Source organism: Kryptolebias marmoratus, linkage group LG19, assembly GCF_001649575.2.
Source record: "Kryptolebias marmoratus isolate JLee-2015 linkage group LG19, ASM164957v2, whole genome shotgun sequence".
NCBI classification, from domain to species: domain Eukaryota; kingdom Metazoa; phylum Chordata; class Actinopteri; order Cyprinodontiformes; family Rivulidae; genus Kryptolebias; species Kryptolebias marmoratus.
The window spans coordinates 2,190,078-2,212,496 of record NC_051448.1 but is presented as its reverse complement, the minus strand read 5'-3'; the positions used below and the strand labels follow the sequence as shown (position 1 = coordinate 2,212,496).

Below are 22,419 nucleotides of genomic sequence, written 5' to 3'. Positions count from 1 at the left end.
TATAAAGGTCTGAACATTCTTCGCTGCACTGAACTGCAGACACAACTCCGCTCAGTTTGGGTTTGGGTGTTTTGTCCTTAGGGTGGACCAGCCTCTGTCTGAGAGTCTTGTTGGGTTTTACACTTTATGCTGTTTTACATTCATGGTTTGATTCTACTTTTAGAGGTTTTGCAGAGCAGCTCATCTGTTTGGAGTCAGAAAGTCCTTACAGGAACTCCTGCATCTTTCCCAGAGAAGTATTTACTCATCGTGTCCACTAGGAGGCGGTGGACACTTTCTTTGTTTCCTGCTTTTTGTCTTGCAGTGTTTCAACCTGTGAGGATCGTGTAAAAATAGTGTTGGTTTGATTTGTTATTTTAATCATAAAAACAGTTTTCAAATCATACTTTATTTTGGCTCCTTTATAGCAACTGACTGCATCATGAACACAAGGTATAAGTTGATGTCTAATTATCCTCCATCTCTCAGCTGTATCAAAATAAAACCTGACACAAATCCCTGACTGATTCAGATCTTAAAGCTCTTTAAAGAACCCAGAAACAACCATAAAAGTCAAAAAGTTTTACATTTTTACCTTTTAATTCACAGCAGATCAGTTTTAATAAGATTTCAGCTCAAACTGACTCAAAAAGAGGAAAGTCAGAAGTGGCTCAACGTTCTTCCTTTAAAAATAAAAATGTTGTGACAAGAAGCTACAAGTCATAATGACGAAGTCAGTAAAGCAATAACTACAGGAAGTGGACACATTCATAGTTTAAAAGCTCAAGTTTCTAAAGTCAGACAGGAAGTAAAGAGAGGAGAGAAGCAGAGAGGAGCGAGGGCATCGAGGACGATTAAAATGTTTGTAGTTTTCATCCTGTTGCTGCAGTTTAAAGGTAAGAAGATGTCAAACTATTTTAAAGTTCTTTCTTTTAATGTTTCTTCAACACATCCTGGTGATTTGATGGAAGCAGAGTGAGTTTAGTTTACAGTCAGAGTTCAGAAACATCCAACAGAAGCAGCTGCAACTTTTCAGACTAACATCTCTGAAATGATTTTATAATCAGAACATTTTATTCTGTTATTATTTCAGGAGCTGGAAGCAAAGATCTTCACCTCATTGTTAGAGCTGGAGATGACGTCACTTTGTCCTGTGAAAATGTGATTAAAGGTTGTCAGAACTGTGACACCTCCACCTGGCTCTACGATGAAAAATCTGAGGAGCTGGTTACTCTTGGGAAAGTTAGAATAACCAGATCAGACAGACTGAGTCTTACAGCAAACTGTTCTCTGCTTATAAAGAAAGTCACAGCTGAGGATGTTGGTCGATACACCTGCAGACAGTTTGTATCAGGACAACAAGAAGGTTCAGATGCTCGGGTCCAGGTTTCTGTTGTTTCCTGTGAGGATTTTTACAATAATTTCAAATTAAGGTGATACTTAAAGCAACAGACTGACAGTACAGTAATTATCTGAAAGTAAAATCAGCTGTTTTTCTCTTCCATCCTCAGTAACAGAACAGAAGAACCAGAACCAGAACCAGGTGACATTCAGCTGCTCTGTGTCCACAGATGGACGGTGTAAACATGAAGTGAGGTGGTTGTTTAAAGGTAACGAGGTGGATAAAGATCACCAAGAAATAAATAAACTACCTTTATCTTCCTGCTCTGCTGCTGTCATCGTTTCGTCCAATCATTTCCTTTATGAATCGAAGCACCTTTTAAAGTGTGAAGTAAAGACAGCTGAGAGCAAAGTGCAGCTTTTTCCCTTCAGCTCTCATCCTGCAGGTGAGAAATAATGACATGTTCAGAAACACTTCATAATGATGTGAATAGTTATACCTGATAAAAAATGTTGATGATAAAACTAAGGATTGACTCATGTTTCTTTGTTTAGATGAGAAGACAACAAGTAAAACAGCTGCAGCAACAGCATCAGTTCCAGCTCCACCAGGAGGAGACAACAATCCAAGTTCATGTACAAAGTTTGCTGTAAACTCTGCAGAAAATCAAACTAGAGACACGTTTGATCAGTTTTCTTTCAGTTCATAATTTCTGCAGCTTTTAAACACAACAACATGTGGATTAAAATTTGGAGTGGAAATACTTTTTATCAGAAACTAAATCTCACATTTTATTACACATTTTTGATTAATTTCTGTTTTTGATTAGAAACCTAAAATCCTGTTAGTGAAAATATCTGATTTTATTTTTCAGATCTCCTCTGGGTTTACATCTCTGTGCCTCTGGTTCTTGTTGTCTTAATAATTGTAATCACACTTATCATGCTGAAGAGAAATAAAGGTGAGAGATAAAAGTTTCATAAACTTTTTATACTGACAATCTGGCTTTTTAGCTTTTATGACTGATGGGTTGCTTTTATTAATTTATATTTTACTTTTTCAGGGAAGAAAACTCAAAAGTGTTCCAACACGGTGAGTTGTAAATTCTTCTTGAAACTGGTTCTGCAGTAAATTGTTGTGTTATAAAAATATAAAGAGAAAGAAGTTTGATAAACAAGATTTACAAACTTATAAATGATCAGTTCATGTCTGACAGAGAGTCACAAAACATTCCCTCATGTAGACAGGATGTAGGTGAGACGTCCGGGTTTGATTCATTTTTATCACCCATAGATGAAGGCAGAGAGATGATGGTTTTGCTCATGTTTGTTTGTCTGTTCCGTTAGTAAAATATCTCAGGAACCACTGCATGGATTCTAATGACCTGATTCAAGATGGCCACCGCAGCGACCTGACCTTTGAAAAACCTCTAAATTGGCTCCAGCTCAGTCAGTTTTCCAGATCTTGAGTTTTAGTAGCAGACAGTCATTCCTGTGTGACGTCTCACGGTGGCGGGTGATATGCATTCCTTCACAGAATGCTAGGCCTTTAATTAATCTTAGTTTATCTATTTAACTCAAGCAACACACGGCTAACTTTTATTCTCTTCTTTGCTTCGTTAAACATACGGTTCTTCAGCAACATATACCTGAACTTCCTCTGCATGTCTTTCAGAGCCCGACCTCCGACCCTGCGGAGACTCGACCTGCATTAAGAGAGATAGCAGAAACGGTAAAATCAAACGACACGCCCATTCCTCATACATGACATACGAACATGCCAGCGCTCCGAACCGAAAGCTGAAGTTAGCCGTTAATGAGATCTTATTAGGGGAAAGAGGAAGTGCTGATTTACAGAAGTCCGAGTGTCTGCACGTTACCGTGTCACTGAGCTGTCTTTATGCTGCGCAGGCCGAGCCTGATGATGGGGTTTCATACGCCGCCATCAGCTACACCAGAAAATCCAACAACAACAGCAAGGTGACCCATCTGTTTGGTTCCTCTCCGTTCTGGTGTCACAGGAGGTCATTTATGTTCCTTTCTGTTTGCTTCCAGGTTCAAATCGATGATGAAGACGATACGGTGACCTACAGCACTGTGAAAGCTCCAGCCTCTGATCCCAGCAGCCTCTAGCCACAGTCATCAAGTAACCAGACAAATCAGACTCAGACCATTAAGAAATGGGTTACATAATGAACATGATACAACTGTGTTGCATAAAAAAGACAACTTGCCTCACAGATTACACATCCTAAAAGTTTAAAAACAAAGCAGCTGGACTTCCGTTTTTTGTTGAAGATGTTTCACTTCCTGTCCGGGGAGCTTTAAACGGCACGAGATGCTCTGTTCATGCAGCTAAATTCACATGGAGGTTAATCTCCCTCCCCTTCATCCTGAGGGTCATTAGGGTCTTTGTTCGCCTCCTTTGTTAAACAGAGGATTTCAAAGCGTTCAGTCTTACACCCAGTCAGTTTTTTTCTAACTCACACCTTCATGAATGTGACTAAAACATCTGTCTGTGAGCCAGACAAACAAAGACCCTAATGACCCTCAGGAGGAGGGGATATTATGATCGTTATAATGATGACTTTAAGCCTGGAACTCCCAACCCACAACCAGAACTGACGAAGCCGTTTTGATGAGACGTGAAACGTCTTCAGGAAGTAAAAGAAGAAGTCCAGTTGTTTCTGTTAAACCACTCAGGATTCTGTATTTAATCTGTAATTCATCCAAACTGAGCTTACTTTTATCAGTTTTATTACTTGATCTGTAGTTTGACACACTTTGACTTCAGTATTCAGAAAAACTGAATGAAGGAACAGATGCTGCAGGGATATTTTCAGACATCCTCAATGTGAGAGAAAGGAGAAATGAAGAAATCCATAAAGTCACAACGAAACTTCTAACGATGAGGAAGCTGTTAGGATGGAGGAAATGTAACAAGAGAAATAAAGAAGCTCTAAAAATACAGGAATTGTCAGGTTACTGGCCTCAAAGTCAGATTTTTAAAACCAATAGTTTAGAGAAGTATGTTTTTAAGAGCAAGAAAGAGCGGCTGTTTAAAACAGGAAATAATTTAAATCTAGATGTGTTTCCTGTTGAGTAATAGTTAGCCTGAGAGGCTAATCATTGCCATCTTTAAAAACTACTTTTGTCACAAAGATAGAGTGAGTTTGTTGCTGTGATGCCCCCTGCTGGTGGGAGAGCAGGTTTAAAGTTTTAAAATAATAAATTTGCTAATTCTTCTGGCTAAATGTTATATTAATGAATGTAAATTTGTAAATAAAACACCATACTTACATCAATTTCTTAAGGTTGTGGAACTATGCATAAAGTCAGTATAAGACTCCAGCAACACAAAGGCTCTTAAAATAATTAATATATGTAGGTTTTTACATATATTTATTTATTTAACACCCCTGGATCTTTGTTGATGTAAGTTTTGTATTTTTCTATATATTTCCTTCATTTGTTTGTTGTATTTTTGCCATTTGTTCAATAGAATTATATATTTCTGTTTTGTGTTTCTAACTTTCGTTCATTTTTTTTTTTTTTTTACTTCTGGGTTATTCCACTAAAACATATGCAATAAAGTAAATTATAACAAAATCTACCGCAGTACGTTTTGTTCTATTTTTCTTACTAAAGCTTTGTTTATGTTTGCTTATTTTTATTAATTTTATCACAAAATTACAGAACAGTTAAAAAGATAAATGTGTTGTTGAGCCTGAAGTGATAATAAAATTGCAGAATAAGTGAAAATCCAAACAAAACAAAGCAAGGATAAATAAATAAATTGAGTTGGTAAAGCTAAAACAACCTAAAAACTAAAAGTAGCAAAAGATCAGTTAGGGGTATGTAAAGATTAGCTGAAACTTAAAATAGCAAAAGGCTACCTAACAGCTTAAATGAGCAAAAGGCTAGTTTAATGTCAGCATTCATATTATTTTGTTTTTCAGTGGGGTTTTTTTTTTTGTGTACGTCTTCCTGTTTTTTTTTTTTTTATTGTTGTTTTGTTGTTGTTTTAATTTCCTGACTCATCATTCACACAACTGTAACCACAGCATCACCAGGTGGATGTTATTTCAGGGATGAGATTTAATCAAACTGGTCAAAACAGTACAATAAATGTACAGCAGGTGGCGCTGCTGCGAATAACGAACATGAGGAAGAACCGGAAGTTGATGTCTGTTGTCCCAGCGTCGGTTTCCGGTGGAGTGTGTGATGTCGGAAGGTTCATGAATTTAATCCTCATCTTTTTTTCTCCATATTGGAAAACTTAATCCGTGCTGACTTTCCCCAGATAAAGCTAATCTGCAGACGGAAGTGGATGTTATCTGTCCGGTGAGCATGAATGAAGTTAGCAGGAGGCGCAACTGAGCAGCTAGCTGTTTGTTGTCACAAATGTCCGCGGAGACAGCGGCTCTGAACGCCGGCTCGGCTGATGGAAAACACCGCTTGTTTAGTATAATGTATTATTTTCTTTATTTTATCCTTTAAAATACAAGAGTAAAACCTCTATAGTTGTAGTTTGGAAAAAAAAATATTGTAGAGTTAATATATTTAAGGCGCTCTGGTTAGCATGTAGCATCTAAGCTAACGGTAGGAGCTTCTGAATCCTGCAGGCTGAGTTTCAGTTTGACGTGTTTTTATTGTGGCAGATGCGACTCTAGTGTTTAATTTTATTGTAGTGGTAGGTGTGACTGTGTTGGACCTCGACCATGAGCAACAGTCACCCCCTGCGTCCGCTGGCCTCCGTGTCGGAGATCGACCACATCCACCTGCTGTCGGAGCAGCTGGGAGCGCTGGTGCTCGGGGAGGAGTACAGCGATGTCACCTTCATCGTGGAGGGGAAGAGGTTCCCGGCGCACCGGGTCATCCTGGCTGCTCGCTGTCACTACTTCAGGTTGGTCATGATGGGATTTAAACTTTCTTTATTGTGTCGAGGTCTGTTTCCACAACACTTCCGCTTGGTTTGCCCTCAGCTTCAGTTGTTTTAATAAATAGTTTTAGGGAAATAAAATGATTAAAGGATCTTTTTTGGCTCTGTTATGTCCATTGTTGAAGAGAAAACGCATCCAGTTGGCATTATATCATCATAAATTCAAAGATATTAGGAATGTGTCAAAAACACACACCTGACTCTTTACCTCATGATACACATCATCTGAGATTTTTATTCTATTATATCTAAATGTTAGGTATAATAGAATAACATTTTATTGTACATTTCAATAAATAAGCAGGCTGCTTGTAAGAAGCAGGTGACACCTAAGCAGAATTTTAAAGAGCTAATTGATATTTTTTTTAAAAAAAAGAAATGTTGTAAATATAGTTTCAACTTCTTGGTAATGATCAGGTTTTCTCAGCTAACTGACTTTATTTTGATTTTGGGCAGTAGATGTGTACGCTGCCTTACCTAACGTCAGCGGTTTTGATCTATCAGTTTTGTTGATAATGTTGCTTCTCTGAATGTCAGCCTGTTATCAGCTGTTTTTTTACTGTCATAATTTTAACACTGTGCTTCATTATTGAGAATTGTTCATTAAGCCTTGATTTATTCTCTGGACTCTGTCTCCTTCAGGGCCCTGCTGTACGGTGGGATGAAAGAGTCCCAACCCCAGGCAGAGGTGTGTTTGGAGGAGACTCGGGCTGAAGCGTTCTCTATGCTGCTGAACTACCTGTACACGGGCCGGGCCAGCCTGAGCTCTGCACGGGAAGAGGTGCTGTTAGACTTCCTGGGTTTGGCTCACCGCTACGGCCTCCAGCCCCTGGAGGACTCCACCTGCGAGTTCCTCCGCACCATCCTGCACACCAACAACGTCTGCCTGATCTTTGACGTGGCCTGTCTCTACTCTCTGAGCACGCTCAGTGAAGCCTGCTGCGCCTACATGGACAGACACGCGCCTGAAGTGTTGAATTCAGATGGTTTCCTCTCACTCTCAAAGGTAAGCACAGATAAGACAGTAGAGTTGTTTCCTGTTTGTTTATTTTATGGAAAAACTAGCCCCTAATATTCAGTGAGGTAAAGGATTAAGAATTGTTCTGAGATAAAATGCAAAAGCTGTATTGGTTTCTTTTTTCTTCTAGTCTTGTTTTCTACCTCTGCGTTTGCTCGTATTTGCAGACGGCTCTGCTGACAGTGGTCAGGCGGGACTCGTTTGCTGCCAGTGAGAAGGAGATCTTCCAGGCTTTGTGTCGCTGGTGCCAGCAGCGCGAGGACGGGGACGAAACCCTGGAGGTGATGTCCGTTGTGCGCCTGCCGCTCATGACTCTGACGGAGATGCTGAATGTGGTGCGACCGTCCGGCCTCGTGAGCCCCGATGACCTGCTGGATGCTATTAAGACCCGCTCAGAAAGTCGCAACATGGACCTGAACTACCGCGGAATGCTCAGTTAGTCCTCGTTTTTTACCTAATTAGTGTCATTACATGGAATATGGGTTTTATAGAACATTTAATAAAGTTTTTCTAATAAAGTGCATGTATTTTGTACATTGAGTGTTGTTTATTGTATTAATTCATGCATGAATCTCCTTTTAATGGATTTCAGTTCCGGAGGAGAACATCGCCACCATGAAATATGGAGCTCAGGTCGTTAAAGGTGAGCTGAAGTCGGCGCTGCTGGACGGAGACACGCAGAACTACGACCTGGATCATGGCTTCTCCAGACATCCCATCGAGGAGGATGGTCGCGCTGGAATCCAGGTCAAACTGGGCCAGCCGTCAATCATCAACCACGTCCGCCTGCTGCTGTGGGACAGAGACAGCCGGTGAGTTCAACTCCTGCTAACAAAAACTCTTCCTGCAGATTAACTCGTATACTTGTGGTTATTTCTACAGAAATCTGTCTGTAGTCATTAGTTTTATTTTAATAAAGCTTGTTGTACTGATTTAACTGGTTAACCTGATGTAATTTAAGGCAGCTTGTATGTTAACCATGAGTGTGTTTTTGAATGTTTCAGGTCTTACTCGTACTACATCGAAGTGTCGATGGACGAGCTGGACTGGGTGCGGGTTGTCGATCACTCCAAGTATCTCTGTCGCTCGTGGCAGAATCTTTACTTCACACCACGAGTTTGCAGGTAAATAAAACCAACATATGTTTAAGTTTATTTCTGCTCCCTGTGGTTATTCTTCAGCTCAACATCAGGTGGAAAAGTCAGTTGAATGAATTTGATTTAGTTAAATCTAATCCTGGTTTGTCAACTTTGCTGAACACAAAGAATTAGTTTTTGCTCTTTATAATAATCACCTTTTTCCAAGTAAAACTGTTACTACGGGTGTTTTGAGGTCGCTGCACACCTGTGGTGTTTGAAACAGCACTGATGTTTATCAGGTATTTATTGATGCTGCCTACAGTTTGTTTTTCTCCTCTTCTCAAATAAACCAACATTAAGTTTAAAACGATGTGGTATATTTAATTAATTAATCTTTATTAATGTCAGAACCTCTGACTCAAACTAACAAGAAGCTGTAATCTGTCATCATTACACAACTGAAACAGGACAATAAATTATCATTTCTAATATTTACACTTTAAAATAAAACAAAGTTGCTGATTTATTTGTTAGTTTTCAGAGATGACATCATCACATGCTGGATTTCTCAGTAAAATCTTGTCAATGACTCGAGAAAAAGCTTAAAATAACTCTTTATTTATAGTTTCTGATTGTGGTTCATCATCTTCACTGTAAAGGAATTTATTTATGTTTAATTTTTAGTGTTTTAATGTGAGATCTGATGTTTTTCTTTGTGTCTCAGGTATGTTCGTATTGTTGGGACACACAACACCGTAAACAAGGTGTTTCACCTGGTGGCTTTTGAGTGCATGTTTACCAACCGCTCCTTTACCCTGGAGAACGGCCTTGTGGGTAAGTTTCAGAAACAGTCTGTGTGGTTTATGTGACTGTACAATTAATGGTTTTAAAAATATCTCTTTGGAAGCGTTTATCTTATGTCTGTTTTCCTTGTCTTTAATAATATTTGGTGTTTTAAGCATCTTCTCCACTGAAATAAGACCGTATCCTGATAAATCGTGTCTTTGTCCCGCCTCCACCGTTCCCAGTACCCAGTGAGAATGTGGCGACGATTGCTTCCTGCGCCAGCGTCATCGAGGGGGTGAGCCGCAGCAGAAATGCTTTGCTCAACGGCGACACGCGAAACTACGACTGGGACTCTGGATACACGTGTCACCAGCTGGGCTCGGGGGCCATCGTCATCCAGCTCGCTCAGCCCTACTCCATCGGATCGTTACGGTCCGTTAGATAACACGTTCAGAGGTGTTCTAAACCCTGAACGTCTTTATACTTTAAACCAAAGTTTATTTGTGTGATTACAGAATTAAAAAACACATTTTCTGTCTCCACCTCTTCTCCAGACTGCTGCTATGGGACTGTGACGAGCGCTCCTACAGTTATTACATCGAAGTTTCCACCAACCAGCAGCTGTGGGCGAAGGTGGTCGATCGCACCAGGGTGTCGTGTCGGTGAGAAGCTCGTAGCTTTAATCCTTTCCCACTTTTCTGCTGCAGCTGAGTGGGTGTCGTTTGGGGATTTATTTATTTTCATTTATAAGTTAGGTTTGAAGGAAGATTTTAACCAAAAGCATTGAAAATGATCCAAACTGAGCAGCAGTTTATATAAAATACACATTAAATTGACTAATTCAAGTTTTTGTCCTTCTTTTGACATTGTCCTCTTTTAATTGGTGGAATTATTTGATTAAATAATGACATTTTTGCAAACAGTCTCTCAGATTAGAGTCACCTTGAATCATTGTTTCTTTTAATTCTCCAAAGAAAACGGTTTCTGTCAGTGATTCATCATTAAATGTTGTTTTTTAGGCCCTGCTGCTTTAGTTTAAATGTTGTTTGGGAGCAAATGTTCAGTTCGAATAATGTTTTATTATGAAGCTTCAGGTTTTATGTTTGAACTCTGCTCTGAAGCTCTTGTCAGGACAGAAAAGAGTTTAAATTAGTTTTGAGGAACAGGTGGAGCACCTTGAGCTCCGCCCACAATCATGTTAACCACGCCCACAGTTTGTGTCTTCACAGAGCGGCTCCATGTTGGTTAGAAATGCTCTTCATCTGGCTCCTCACTCAGGAATAAACCCCACCAGAGGCTGGTTGTTCCCAGTGATGTGTTTGCAAAGAGTTTGGTCACTGAAATGATAAACTAAAGATATTAGTAGTTTGTGTTTCAGACCCAGAACAAGCAGGTTGTCTTGGAGTCTCTTGGTTGCAGAGGAGATGAACATGAAGACAGAAACTTCATGTTTTTATGGTATAATCAGTATATATTTCTGTTGCAGATCGTGGCAGACACTGAAGTTTGAGAATCAGCCAGCTTCCTTCATTCGTATCGTTGGGACTCACAACACAGCTAATGAGGTAAGAACTCAACCAGCTCTGGTTGTCTGTGTTCTTCCTTTCTGTGACTGTATTTAGAAACAGGATCAGTCTTACTGCAGGAACGTTTGTAAAAATCTTTATCTCTGAGCTGTTTCAACGAGCAGCTGGGTCAGAAGAGGAACGATGCTAACTGGCTGCTTCCTGCAGGAACCTGTTGATGACTTTAAAGCTGCTGACGGAATTAAACAATGATCTTTAAGGTTCTCCTGTATCTCAACGTGTCTGCAGGTGTTCCACTGTGTCCACTTCGAATGTCCGGCCCAGGTGGACACAGAGGTCACCGAAGGCAGCCCCGGTTTGGACCCGTCTGATCCGGGGGCCGCCGGCCTGCAGCAGCGACCCCAGCGTCCGTCGCGCACCCACAGCCTGCAGCCCAGCCAGCAGTCCTCATTCTCATCAGCTTCCTCACATTCTCTTCATTAGGAGCTCTCTGAGACCTCAGAATGTCATTTTGCACAACTTTCACCATCCAGCCCGCGCTGCTCCGACGCTGCTGAGGCCATCGTCTTGTTGTCGTCGTGCATTCTGTCCTATGTGCAACAGCACCGATGTTTCTGTAGCAGCAGAACTTACAGCTCCTGTCTTCCCAGGTTTCTGACTGAAATTAGGTATTACATGTACTGCTTTGTACATTTTATGAAGGTACTTTTTAGCTACTACGATTTCAAAATCCTGAAGGTTTATTTAATTTAATTGTTTTTGGTCACACTGACATGATTATACTGTTTCACTAAACACCAGAGCGGGGGCGAGGAGAGCTATTTAAATTTGATAATGCAGAGTAATAATTTAAAACAAAGAAAGAACTATATCCTTATTAAGCTATTTTTTAAGAAGTTGTCTTAAAAACAAAGATTCAACACCTTTCATACCATCAGGCTAACAGGGTAGCAGTCATATATATTTTTCAAAGTTTGAAAGTTAATTTTTTACTAAAATTTCACCAAACCTGGAAAGTTGATGCATCCTGTTGCTTTTTGGATGTGAAAAAAAAAAAATTAATCCAGTCATGGAAGAATAGCTGTTGAGGATTTGAATCTCAAGCTCACACCCAAAAACAAACCATATCATGTTATCTGGTGTGACTTTTTAAGACTTTTATTACCTCAAGAAGAAAAAAAACCTCTCAGATTTACCCTTCATTGGAACAGATGTGGATGAATCTGTTTGTATTGTTTTGTTAAAGAAAGAAACTGAAATAACTTTCTGAAATTACTGAAAAGCAGTCCTTGCTTTTGAATTGTGGTTTAACAGAATTATTATTTAAAAAACTAATGAAACTGCTCTCCAAGCAGCTGATGTTTGTGACGACAGCTGCACAGATTAATCAGAAGTTTAGGGTCCTTAGGACCAAGAAAGACTACAGGTGAACTCCAAGGTCAAGGGTCATCTGTCAAAGTGGACTTAATAGAAGACGACTGAGGAGGACACCAGATCATAAAAAGACAAACTGCAATTCATCAAAATGCTTATTGAGAAGCTTTAAAGTTTCTGGGAGGACGTCCTCTGGACAGATGAGACAAAACTGGAGCTTTTTGTCAACAAGTCCCATCAGCTCTGTGTCCACTGGGCCAAAAAATGAAACCGACAACAAAAAGAACCAACAGTGGAACCTGGAGGAGGCTCGGTTCTGTTCTGGTTCTGACTCTGGGGGTCCTGAATCTGAAGACTATCGAGGCTTTCTGGAGCCAGATGTGCTGCTCAGAGTCAGAAAGCTCGGTCTCAGTCTCAGCTCATGTGTCCAACAGGATAAAGACCCAAAACACCAGGAATGGGTCAGAACCAAACATTGGACCGCTCTGAAGAGGCCTTCTGAGCCCTTCTGAGCCCTGATCTAAATCCTGCTGAACATCTGGAGAAGGAAGCCTTCAGGCCTGAGACAGCTGGAGCAGTTTGTCCATGAGGAGTGGACCAGGACAGCTGTGGACACCTGAGGACAGGTGCAGAAGTCTCAGAGTCCCAGAGATCACCTGAGAGCAGGAATCGACTGAAAACGTTGAGCAACAAAATCTGAAGTTAAAGAAGCGTCTTCGGAGTCAGGAGCAGTTTTATTAGTTTGTTTTTAAAAATAATTCTGTTGAATCAAAACTCAGAAGCAACGACTGATTTTCATTCATTCTCTTTTCTTATTATTTATGTCAGTTTCATGTTATTTCAGTGATTTTTCTTTAACGAAGGAGCACAAACAGATTTCTCCCCATCTGTAGATAAGTTAGGCTTTTGAGTCGATGAGTATAAATAATTGGGAATAAGAGCGATGTTGTAATAAAATGTGGTCTTCTCGAGGCTCGGACCAAATTAATGTATGCACTAGAGCTGCCCAAGCTGCTGTTTCTATATTACAGGAAGAAGAGCTGCTGCCACTGGCACTTTATTTTGGTAAACAGCCAGTTTGGGTTTTCTGACTGAAGTGCTGGATCTGGTGTGTTCCTGTTTCCGTGACTCTCTGTGGCTTCTAAGATTGCTTTTGTTTTGTTTTTTTTGTTTGAAAATGAAGCTATCCGTGCTGTGGTTTGTGTGTGTTTGGACGTTGCACTTTGAGTTAAAAAACCCTCCTTATTGGAGTCTTTTTGTTTTGTTCTATGACCTGAACTCTCTGGTGTGTTTACGCATCTGATCGACATTTTAGACTTCAGATTAGCTGGATAACGTCTTCCTTAAAAGCTGAACTAAAATGGGCTTTTGTTCGGGTTATAATGTAGAGACGACATGCTCTATATAACTGTATATCCATAGGTTTGCTTAATATATATATAGTTTTGGATGTTTGATGTGTGATTGTGGTTTACAGCCTCTTGTCCTACACACTGCCTGTCAAAAATGTGATTTTTGAAAACTGATATTATCGTTTTTGTGAGGGGGTCACAGTCATCTGCTTGGCTGCTTTTTTATGGGGGGGGATCATTCATACAAGCAATACAGTGACCTCTGTCTTTTATTAACTTCTTAAAGCTTCTGTTACAGAAACTGTCTTCATCATGCTCTGTGCCCTGTTAGCTGGGTGATACTCATGCCACTCCCTGAGAGGTTATTATATGTCATTAAACTTTGAAATATTTTCATTTTGAAACCTGCGTGGATATATTTAGTTTGTTGTCTTGAGATTTTTGTTTGTCTAGTTGCCCCAGTTGGATAAATAGATGCTGAACAGTGGAGGAGAGGGTTTAGCTACTAAAACAGGGCAGAAAATAATAAGAAAAAACTGGTTAAACTTAATTTGTGATCCCTAATCCCATTAATTGGATTTTAATCTAATCCTAAAATTCACAGTAAATAACTAGAATGAAATGTGTTTCTTAAATAACTTAAATATAGCATATTTTTAATAAAAGTCCAGTAGATTTAGTGCAAATATATAATAGTTAGCATGTTTATTGATAAATTTATTATGTTTTACAGAATAAAATAATTAGTCCTTGTAGCTATAATAAACTAATCCAAACGTGAGTCTTAAAAATAAATAATTAGATGAATTTAGTTAAAGTTTCTGTGAATTTTTTTGATTGAAAGTTTCCCACTGTGTTGTGTTCACTGTAATCACGTAAAACGGATTACTCCAAAACCAGGCTAATCTTTCCACCTTTTTGTCCCTTATGCTAACCTCAAACAGATATAAAACTGGAATATTTTACTCTCTGTATGTTCGGAGGACCAGTCTTGCCTGATCCCGTCGGTTTGTCTCATTCTTCGCTCGGTAAATATTGACATTTCTGGTTTGATAAACGCGTTTCCGGCCTGACGTGTAGAATAGGGGTGGTCCCGAGCCGCCGGAGAGGGGGAAGGCCTTAGTCTTTTTTTTTTTTCCTCCCTTTTATCGCACCCTCCCACGACTTTAGCGTCGCCATAATTGTGTTTTATCTGTTTCGCCGGACAGCTGGTGGTCATTTTTAAGCTTTTAGTGCCGTTTAAAGCGCCGGGACGCCCTCCCTCCTCCCCCCGGAGCCTTCGCCTTGTTTCTCCTAACGAACGTCCAGCTGACTGAGTGGCGTTCAATTGCTCCACTTCAAAACTGAGCCGTTTTGTTCCACTTTAAACGGAAGGTTTTTTTTTTTTTTTTTTTTTTTTTTTTTTTTGGGAAGTCATGGGAGACACAAGTGAACGAAGCAAACCTTCGACTTTACCTCCCAGGTGTCCCTGTGGATTTTGGGGGTAAGTGTTTAACCCGATAAAACTAGCTTAAACCCGCTATCTTTAACCGAAGGTAAATCCGGATGAAATTTACTCAAACCCATTGTTGTTGTTCTGTCGAGCAGGCCGAGGGTGGGGGGTTGGGAGCTTTGGCTAATAAATAAACCGATCCTGGCTTACAAAAACGAACCCAAACCCGGCAAACACACAAGCTGGGTACATTTAAACGTCCTTCTTGGTCGGGGTGAGGTTTATAACCAGGCTTTGAGGCGTTTTAAGGCAGTTTTTGAACCCAGGAGGTGACGTGCCCGAGACAGAAAATGATTTATTGCCAGCAGGTTCCTTTTAAACCTGCCTTGTTTTTGATTTAATCTCTCATTTTTTTGACACAGGACGGAAATTAAACCACTGACATGTAGTTTTATTAAACATGCGTGCATATAAAGTTTAATTTATATTATTTTACAGCCTTTCAGAGCCGTGTCTTGTCAGAAGTGGTGGATGTGTGTTGCATACCGGATGTGATTCATTCATGTGTGTGTTACCCCATAGGAAAAATGACTAAATGCAGCTTTTAACCTACAGAAAATAAACACTCCGACATGGCTGTTAGTTTGTCCAAACCCCCACAAACCAATGAGCTTATCTCTGTTTAATGGCTGAACAGAGAGGCACTTTTAGCCCTGTTAATACTTGATCTGCTAATGATTTCTGGGTGGCAAATTACAACCAGGAATGTAACACACACACACACACACCATGCTCTGAGTCATTATCAATACACAACACTGTTATATGACTTGGCATTTGTTAACCAGACACCCTTTTCCAGTTTTAGCCCCCCGGTTCGCCCTCATTTTGTGGGGTCCAGTTTGCAAACCAGAACCCACCTGTCAGCGTCAGGTGACCCAAAGTTAATGTTCTGACTTTAACAACATTTCACTCAGGTTTACGGGCGTTTTGAAAAGGATTGTGTTCGGCACGAGTTGTTCCTTTCAATTTTGCAGACTTTATTGACAAATCGGTCCACGTTAAACTGTTGGCTCTTAAATCGCTACAGATGGGCGCTCGTTGTAAACGTTAAAAAGTCATCCTGAGTTTTATCGAAAGGTGCAGTTTGGGAGGATTCGCTCCGTTAGTTTTCCACACACACTGACATGCAGTTCTGAAATGCAGGTATGCACTTAATGTAAACAAAGTCACGTGACCGACCCGCTTTAGGCTGGTTAGGCAAACAAATATGGAGGAATCTGCCTCCAAGGTCGACGTGAATCTGCTGCTGAACGTGAATGAAAAGAGAAACAACGAGGAAGACAGCTGTGAGGAATAAACCTCAGGGATCACGCAGGGCGGTGGAGCGCCATCACGACTAAACCTTTAAACACGCAAACTTCTGCTGGACCTTTAAACTTCAACGCCAGTTCAAATCTTAGTTCATCTCCAGGCTGTGAGATGCTAACAAGATGGCTGACAGATCAGATTTGAGCCAAAGGTTTGCAGACGTGGGTCGTTTGTGCCGTCTGTAGCTGATATCGTGGTACCGTTGTTGGTACCGTTGTTGGTGCAGGCGGGGCTGGAAGTCTGAATACTTTGACGCCATGTCTGCCGCTGGCGTTATTCCACAGAGCGACATGATGACGATCCCAGAAGGCTCTCCATGACGGTGCCATTGTTGACCTGTTTTCAGTCACTTTGGTTGTTTCTGTTGGTAAACAAACACACGTGGTGGTTTTTAGCTTTTAGAACGTTGGACTGAGTACAGTTAAAGTCCAGACTTTTCTACAAATTGTCCAATTTTTGATTTCAAAGTTAATTGAATCAGTTTTTATTTCCTTGAATGTCTTTAATGCTCATTATGAAGTTGCAAGCTCTTAAAAAGGTGTAATAAACAACTTGACAAATTTTGGCAACTACTCTTAATTCTTGGTAGCAATACTTAATACAGCCCAGTACTTACCAGGTAGTTACCAGGTACTTTCCAGGCTGTACTTCATTCTGTACAGCCTGGAAAGTACTATGTTTATTTACCACTACGTAATTATTTTATTTTCATTTTTGTATATCTGCTATGTCTTTTCACTCCTTTTTTTAGTAAAAATATTGTTGTCATTTAATCGGAGCAGTTTAAAACACATACTTTGAATGCAGTTACAGAAACAGGTTAACAATCCTCACCTTGCTGAGGGTTAAAAACAGCAGAAAGGGTTTGTTGAACAATGATCAGAAAACCCCACAAAGGTCCAGCTGAGAGCTGACAGAAAGGCTTCAGTGCGGTAAAACTGTGGAGAGATGTTCCTGAAGCTGATGTTTAATAAACAAAGAGTCGTTTAAAGAATTCAGTTTATTTACTGGAATCTGTTCAGGATGAACGGGCTGCCATCGTCTTTAAATCAGCCTATTAAGCTAATCATGATATTACTGACAGGAAATTCTGTTTATAAAATACATTTAAATAAGAGAACGTAGAGCTGGGAGTCTTCAGGATCCTCACAGATGGGATTTTAAAACAATTATTGATGCATCTTAATTATCAGCTTTATCTAAAACACTGAAACTGAAATACAGACAGAAATGCAAATTCACAAATTAAAATGACTATGGCTTATTTTACATTAATAAGCTTTTTTTAATGTCTAATAAAGCGTGCACAATAACAAACTAAAAGCCCATTAATCACAGGCTGCTGATCAATAATTAACAATGAAAAAGTGATGGAGAAGCAAACATGGTTATTACTGGAAGTTATGAGTAAAAACACTTCAGCTGTTATTTAAACATCTATTCTTTATGGTTCAGTGAAGAAAAGATAAAAATCTGTGAGCACAGCTTTCAGGACGCTACGGTAACTCAGCTGGGACAAACCGAAGCAGGCAGAAATCACTCAGCTGACTCATAAAGTTAACTAAATTCATTTTTTTTTAAAAATCAATTCAGAATCTTCTACATCAACAATATGATGCATTTAAAATCGATTATAACCCCCACCTGTATTAAAAGGTGTTTTCATCATCTTACAACAGGAGCTGAACCCAGACTGAAGGTGACCTTTTATTTTTATTTTAGTTTTATTTTAACAACATGAAGCTGATCTGAAATCTGTACGAGGAGGGAGGAGATGAACCTGTTTGTGTTTATTCTGTGTGAATAAAAATTAATCAACATTTCTAAAAGTTACCTAATTAAAAGCAGGTGCTTCTGGTGTAAAACTGTGGATTTTGTCTGTTTCTGTTTTTATTTTCCTGCCTTGAACTTATGTGAAGCTCAGCATCCATAATGAAGAAAAAGAAACGTTCCTGAGTTCAGATGAGTTTATATAAAGAGTTAAAATGTTTAAAAAAGGGACAAGATGCTACTGGTCAATAGTTTTGACTGAGGTATTGTTTCTGTTTCTGCACTAAAGTGAAACAATTATTGGAAAACAGGGAAGAGAAACAATTGTTTCATGTTTTTATTGATTGTTTTAATAACATTATTGTTTTCATGTGTAAAACTTGACTTTGATGGTCAATAATTGTCATAAATGGTTGAAACGAACTCTGAAATGTTTATTAACATTTATAATTTCTCCTGTTTCCTCAGGTCAAGTAAAACGATGAACCTTTGCTCCAAATGTTTTGCTGGTGAGTCTCAAAACGTGGTTTTTAAAATACGTTTTAGGTTTAATTTTATGAAATATTATTTCAGGTTAAGCTTGTGTCTCACCTCACAACAAAGGTCACCAAACAGCAGCGATAAAATAAATGATAAAATGTCTTCATGACTTTAAACTTTCATTTGAGATGTTTTATTTTTAATGATGGAAAACTGTCTCTGAATCAGAAGGTTGTTGGGTAATAATCAGAGATTCTTCTTTATTGAGATGATTTGATTCACAGTTTTATTTGTGTGTGTGTGTGATGGATCTGACTTGTATTGGACCATCTCAGGCCTCTGTAACGTACAGCTGACACATCACGGAGGAGCAGGAATGTCGTCTGGTTTCTGCTAAATTTAGCCACAAACTGCGTCTCAGTTTGTTTTTCTAACAGCCTTAACTTTACAATTAATTAGGTGTTAAAATATAACTTTATAACCTTTTTTCTGCATTCAAGCTCTTTTTTTGGTACAGAATCCATTTTTTTTATCACACACAAACATTAATTTCTGAATAAAACTAAAAACTGAGACCTTCAGCCCCTCGGATTTAACTCTTTGTTGGTTATATTTCAGTTTTAGCTCATCTGATCGTTCTGCCTTATTGGCAGTTATTTAAAGCAGATAGATTAGATTGACTGAGGGATCAGAACGAAACTCGTCTCTGGTGATGGTTTGCTTTGGAAGCTAAAAGTCTCGGACAAACAGGAAATTGATTCCACACCTTCCAGGTGATTTGTTGTTTTCAGACGAGTGAAAAGCATCTTTATTTGTTTCCGAGTTTGTTTCTGTTTAAGAAGTTGGTGCATAGTTTGTCTCCAGTGGTTCCAGCTGTGCAGTTGTTGCTTCACTACAGAGGTGTCAGATTTTCCTACAGAGACTCGAATCCCTGCGTGCCTCAGTGCCTTTCAGGTCTCCTGTGTGTGTTTCTGTCAGGGTCGACTGCAGCTTGTCTGAGTTCATAATAATAATGTAAACGATTCCACATTTTGTTGGGAGATGCTTCTTGTCGTGTGTTCTCCCGTTCAGCCTGTAAGGTGTGCGAGCCGAGCTCAGGAGTCGTAAAGAAGAAGGAGAATAATGCTGCCACAGTACAGAACAATGTTTCCAAACCATTACACAAACCTTGGAAGAACATGTGTGCTACATTTGCAGGATGCATAAAAACACCCAATTAAAGTTTAAACATGTCTAGAAAAGCCTGAAGTTTTTGAGAGGTGGATGGATTGAAGATGCTCTGCAGCTGTCTGTAGCCATGGCAACCGCTGAGTTCTGCAGACGGAGAGGACCTGAGGGCCCGGCTCGGAGTCTGTCAGCAGAGAAAACAGCCACGACACACACAGGAAGTAGGTTAGAGCAGCCCGAACATCTCTGACAACATCTGCATGTCTGAGGAAGCCTGAGAAGAGTTTTCTCTGGAATTCATGCAGTTTAGAGAAATGAGGCCAGTTCTGCAGCAGGTTAGTCTCTGAGCTCTCAGCAAATAAAGATGAACTGATGGCTTCATGTTTACAGCCCGCTGCTGAAGGCCGAGCGTTCATGTTTCTGCCCGTGTCTGTGTGTGTTTATTTGTCTGCATCAAACATTGTTGTCAAGGTTCAACCAGAATGGGAATAAGTGGCATGAAAGCTGGCGGGTGATATGCATTCCTGCAGGGAATCCTAGGCCTTAAACTGCATTAGTTTCATAGTTTGGCATGTAAGGAGTTAACATTTACAGATTGTAATTGCAGAACTCAAGTTTTCATTAAAGCTAAAACGAGATAATCTAATAGATTCTGATGAATCGTCAGTTAATTCTCAGTTTCCTGATGGTAAATTGCTCCCTGTGTAATGTTCTCTGTGTGGGCGTATTTGATTTAGCTCTGTTTGCTTTTACACCCACAGTTCAATCTGAGTTTTCTCCTTTAAAGAAGAAAATTCAGTAGTTTCTGTTTAACTGCAGTTCAAATCTGTTGAAAGAGAAAATAATAAAGCGAGGAGATGAGCAGAAGGAACTCTGGCGTTCGGTATGTTTGACACCTTTTCCGTGCCGCCTTCCCCCCCGTGTTTGTTTCTGTGTGGGTGTCCTCCGTGTCCTGATGTCTCTGTCCTCTGTCCTCTGTCCCAGATGTCCAGAAGAAGCAGCCAGAGGAGGACTGCACCTCCAAGCCAATCCAAAGCACCGGGAGTAGCCAATCACCCGTTTTCAGTAGCGAGACGAGCAGTAGCAGTAGCCAGTCCCTATCGTTGTCGCTGCCCTCCAGCTCGGAGCAGCCATCAGCCGAAGAGTCCTCGGCCATCTTCTCCAGCAGGACAGAAGGTGAGACAACTCGTTGTTATAAACCTGGACCAAAAACCTGCAGAATGTAGCCGTCAGCTGAGCACTGGATGTTATCATGACTGAATCATTTGGTTTCGTGTTCATCTATAAAATGATGCATCGGTTCTGTCTGTTGGAACTTGTTGATGGAGAACAGAAATCGAACAGTTTGTTCTTTTTGTCTGACATCCAGAGGAAACAGACACAGATACAGAGGGGCTGATTTAAGGAAACAAAGTTCCAGTTGGACACAAACCGGAGAAACTTTAAAACTCTCGACCAGAAGCAGCTCAGTTTGGTCGCACTTTGGACTAAAACCACTTTAATGTCCCGTTACTCTGGTTTAAATACTTTCTTTCAATACATTTAGTCATGATAATAGTCATTGTTATGAACACAAACAGGGTGAATCCAAGATGCAGACTAACTTTATTCAGATAATCCACAATCCAGACGGGGTAGTCAAAAAACGTGAAAATCCAAAGTGTCTCCAGGACCGAGTGAAGCTGGGCTGCTGACAGAAGACAAACTATCAAAGGTGGAAAAGAACCAGGAGGTTTAAACTGGGACAAATAATTAGGAGGACAGGTGTAACACATGAGGAAGACACCAGAGGGGACAAAGGAAATGAACGAGGACAGGACAGGACAGTTCCTGCAGTTTGTCTTCTGTGGTCAGTCCAGCTGTTTGCATGTTGGCGGGAAAATGTGTGAGAAAAGATTTTCAGTTAAAGTTTAGATGATACTTCATCCTAAACACTGGACTTTTAATGGGAGTAAATTATTTAAAACTATGTATCAAGAGTAATTTTACTTTACTTTAAATTTCACGTCCAACAAGCCTCCAGAACTCTGATGATGACATCATACGGTCACCAATTGTTGTCTTTATAACCGTTTCTGAAAACGACCCAGGATGGAAGTGATGACAGAAAGTGATTTCACTTCTTGTGTTTGTCCCTCTGCAGGCGTGACGTCCACAGAAACAGCCCAGGGCACGCTCTGCACACCCACAAAACGTCCACGTGAATCAGGTACCGCCTCGCTCCTGCTGCCGGCAGCTCCTCTGCGATCTGCACCGCTTTAACCGCCGTTTGTTTCCAGCCTCGGGCTCAGACAGCGAGGCCACGCCGGGGAAACGACCACGCACAGACGAGAAGGAGGGGGGCGGCGACGAGGCCCGCGGGGCGCCCAAACAGAAGAACCGCCGGCGCTGCTACCGCTGCCAAACCAAGCTGGAGCTGGTGCAGCAGGAACTGGGCTCCTGTCGCTGTGGTCAGTTGGGCTTTTAGGCGCAGTTCGGCCATCTTGGTTAGGTGTACGAGTAACGTGTTGAAACTTGTCACTTTGGTGAAGGGGGAAGTGGCCCTGTTTGTTTGTGTTTGCCTTCCAGGCTACGTCTTCTGCATGCTCCACCGCCTACCTGAGCAGCACGACTGCGTGTTCGACCATCTGGGTCGCGGGCGCGAGGAGGCCGTCCTCAAGATGGTGAAGCTGGACCGCAAGGTGGGCCGCTCGTGCCAACGCATCGGGGAGGAGTGCTCCTGATTGGCCACGTGCTGACCGGCCGTCCTGTAAGAGATGAGGCACTTAACAAAGAGAGGGAGGAAGTGGAGCGTTGGGGGGG

The 22,419-nt window shown here is 40.6% G+C and overlaps 3 protein-coding genes across 4 annotated transcripts; all 3 read left to right on the top strand.

Annotated features, from left to right (window-relative positions):
* The first annotated feature begins 728 nt into the window (after nt 1-728).
* LOC108247055 lies at nt 729-4,805 on the top strand. Its single transcript, XM_017434912.3, has 9 exons — nt 729-875; nt 1,073-1,381; nt 1,491-1,766; nt 1,876-1,956; nt 2,196-2,282; nt 2,385-2,413; nt 2,996-3,052; nt 3,232-3,300; nt 3,376-4,805. Exons 1-9 carry the CDS (start codon nt 839-841, stop codon nt 3,451-3,453), a joined length of 1,023 nt encoding a protein of 340 aa, XP_017290401.1. The 5' UTR covers nt 729-838; the 3' UTR covers nt 3,454-4,805.
* Nucleotides 4,806-5,503: 698 nt separating this feature from the next.
* On the top strand, nt 5,504-13,801 carry btbd9 (BTB (POZ) domain containing 9). Its single transcript, XM_017434909.3, has 11 exons — nt 5,504-5,664; nt 6,012-6,226; nt 6,905-7,268; nt 7,448-7,715; nt 7,873-8,092; nt 8,285-8,404; nt 9,084-9,193; nt 9,388-9,577; nt 9,700-9,807; nt 10,632-10,710; nt 10,960-13,801. Exons 2-11 carry the CDS (start codon nt 6,042-6,044, stop codon nt 11,152-11,154), a joined length of 1,839 nt encoding a protein of 612 aa, XP_017290398.1. The 5' UTR covers nt 5,504-5,664; nt 6,012-6,041; the 3' UTR covers nt 11,155-13,801.
* Nucleotides 13,802-14,529: 728 nt separating this feature from the next.
* On the top strand, nt 14,530-22,413 carry LOC108247049 (AN1-type zinc finger protein 3). 2 transcript variants are annotated; one of them, XM_017434905.3, is made up of 6 exons: nt 14,530-14,880; nt 18,439-18,479; nt 20,602-20,793; nt 21,761-21,826; nt 21,897-22,067; nt 22,149-22,367. In XM_017434905.3, exons 1-6 carry the CDS (start codon nt 14,813-14,815, stop codon nt 22,217-22,219), a joined length of 609 nt encoding a protein of 202 aa, XP_017290394.1. In that variant the 5' UTR covers nt 14,530-14,812; the 3' UTR covers nt 22,220-22,367. The 2 variants fall into 2 exon arrangements, with proteins under 2 accessions (XP_017290394.1, XP_017290393.1); XM_017434904.3 differs by having other exon boundaries at nt 14,533-14,880; nt 22,186-22,413.
* The last annotated feature ends 6 nt before the right edge of the window (nt 22,414-22,419 follow it).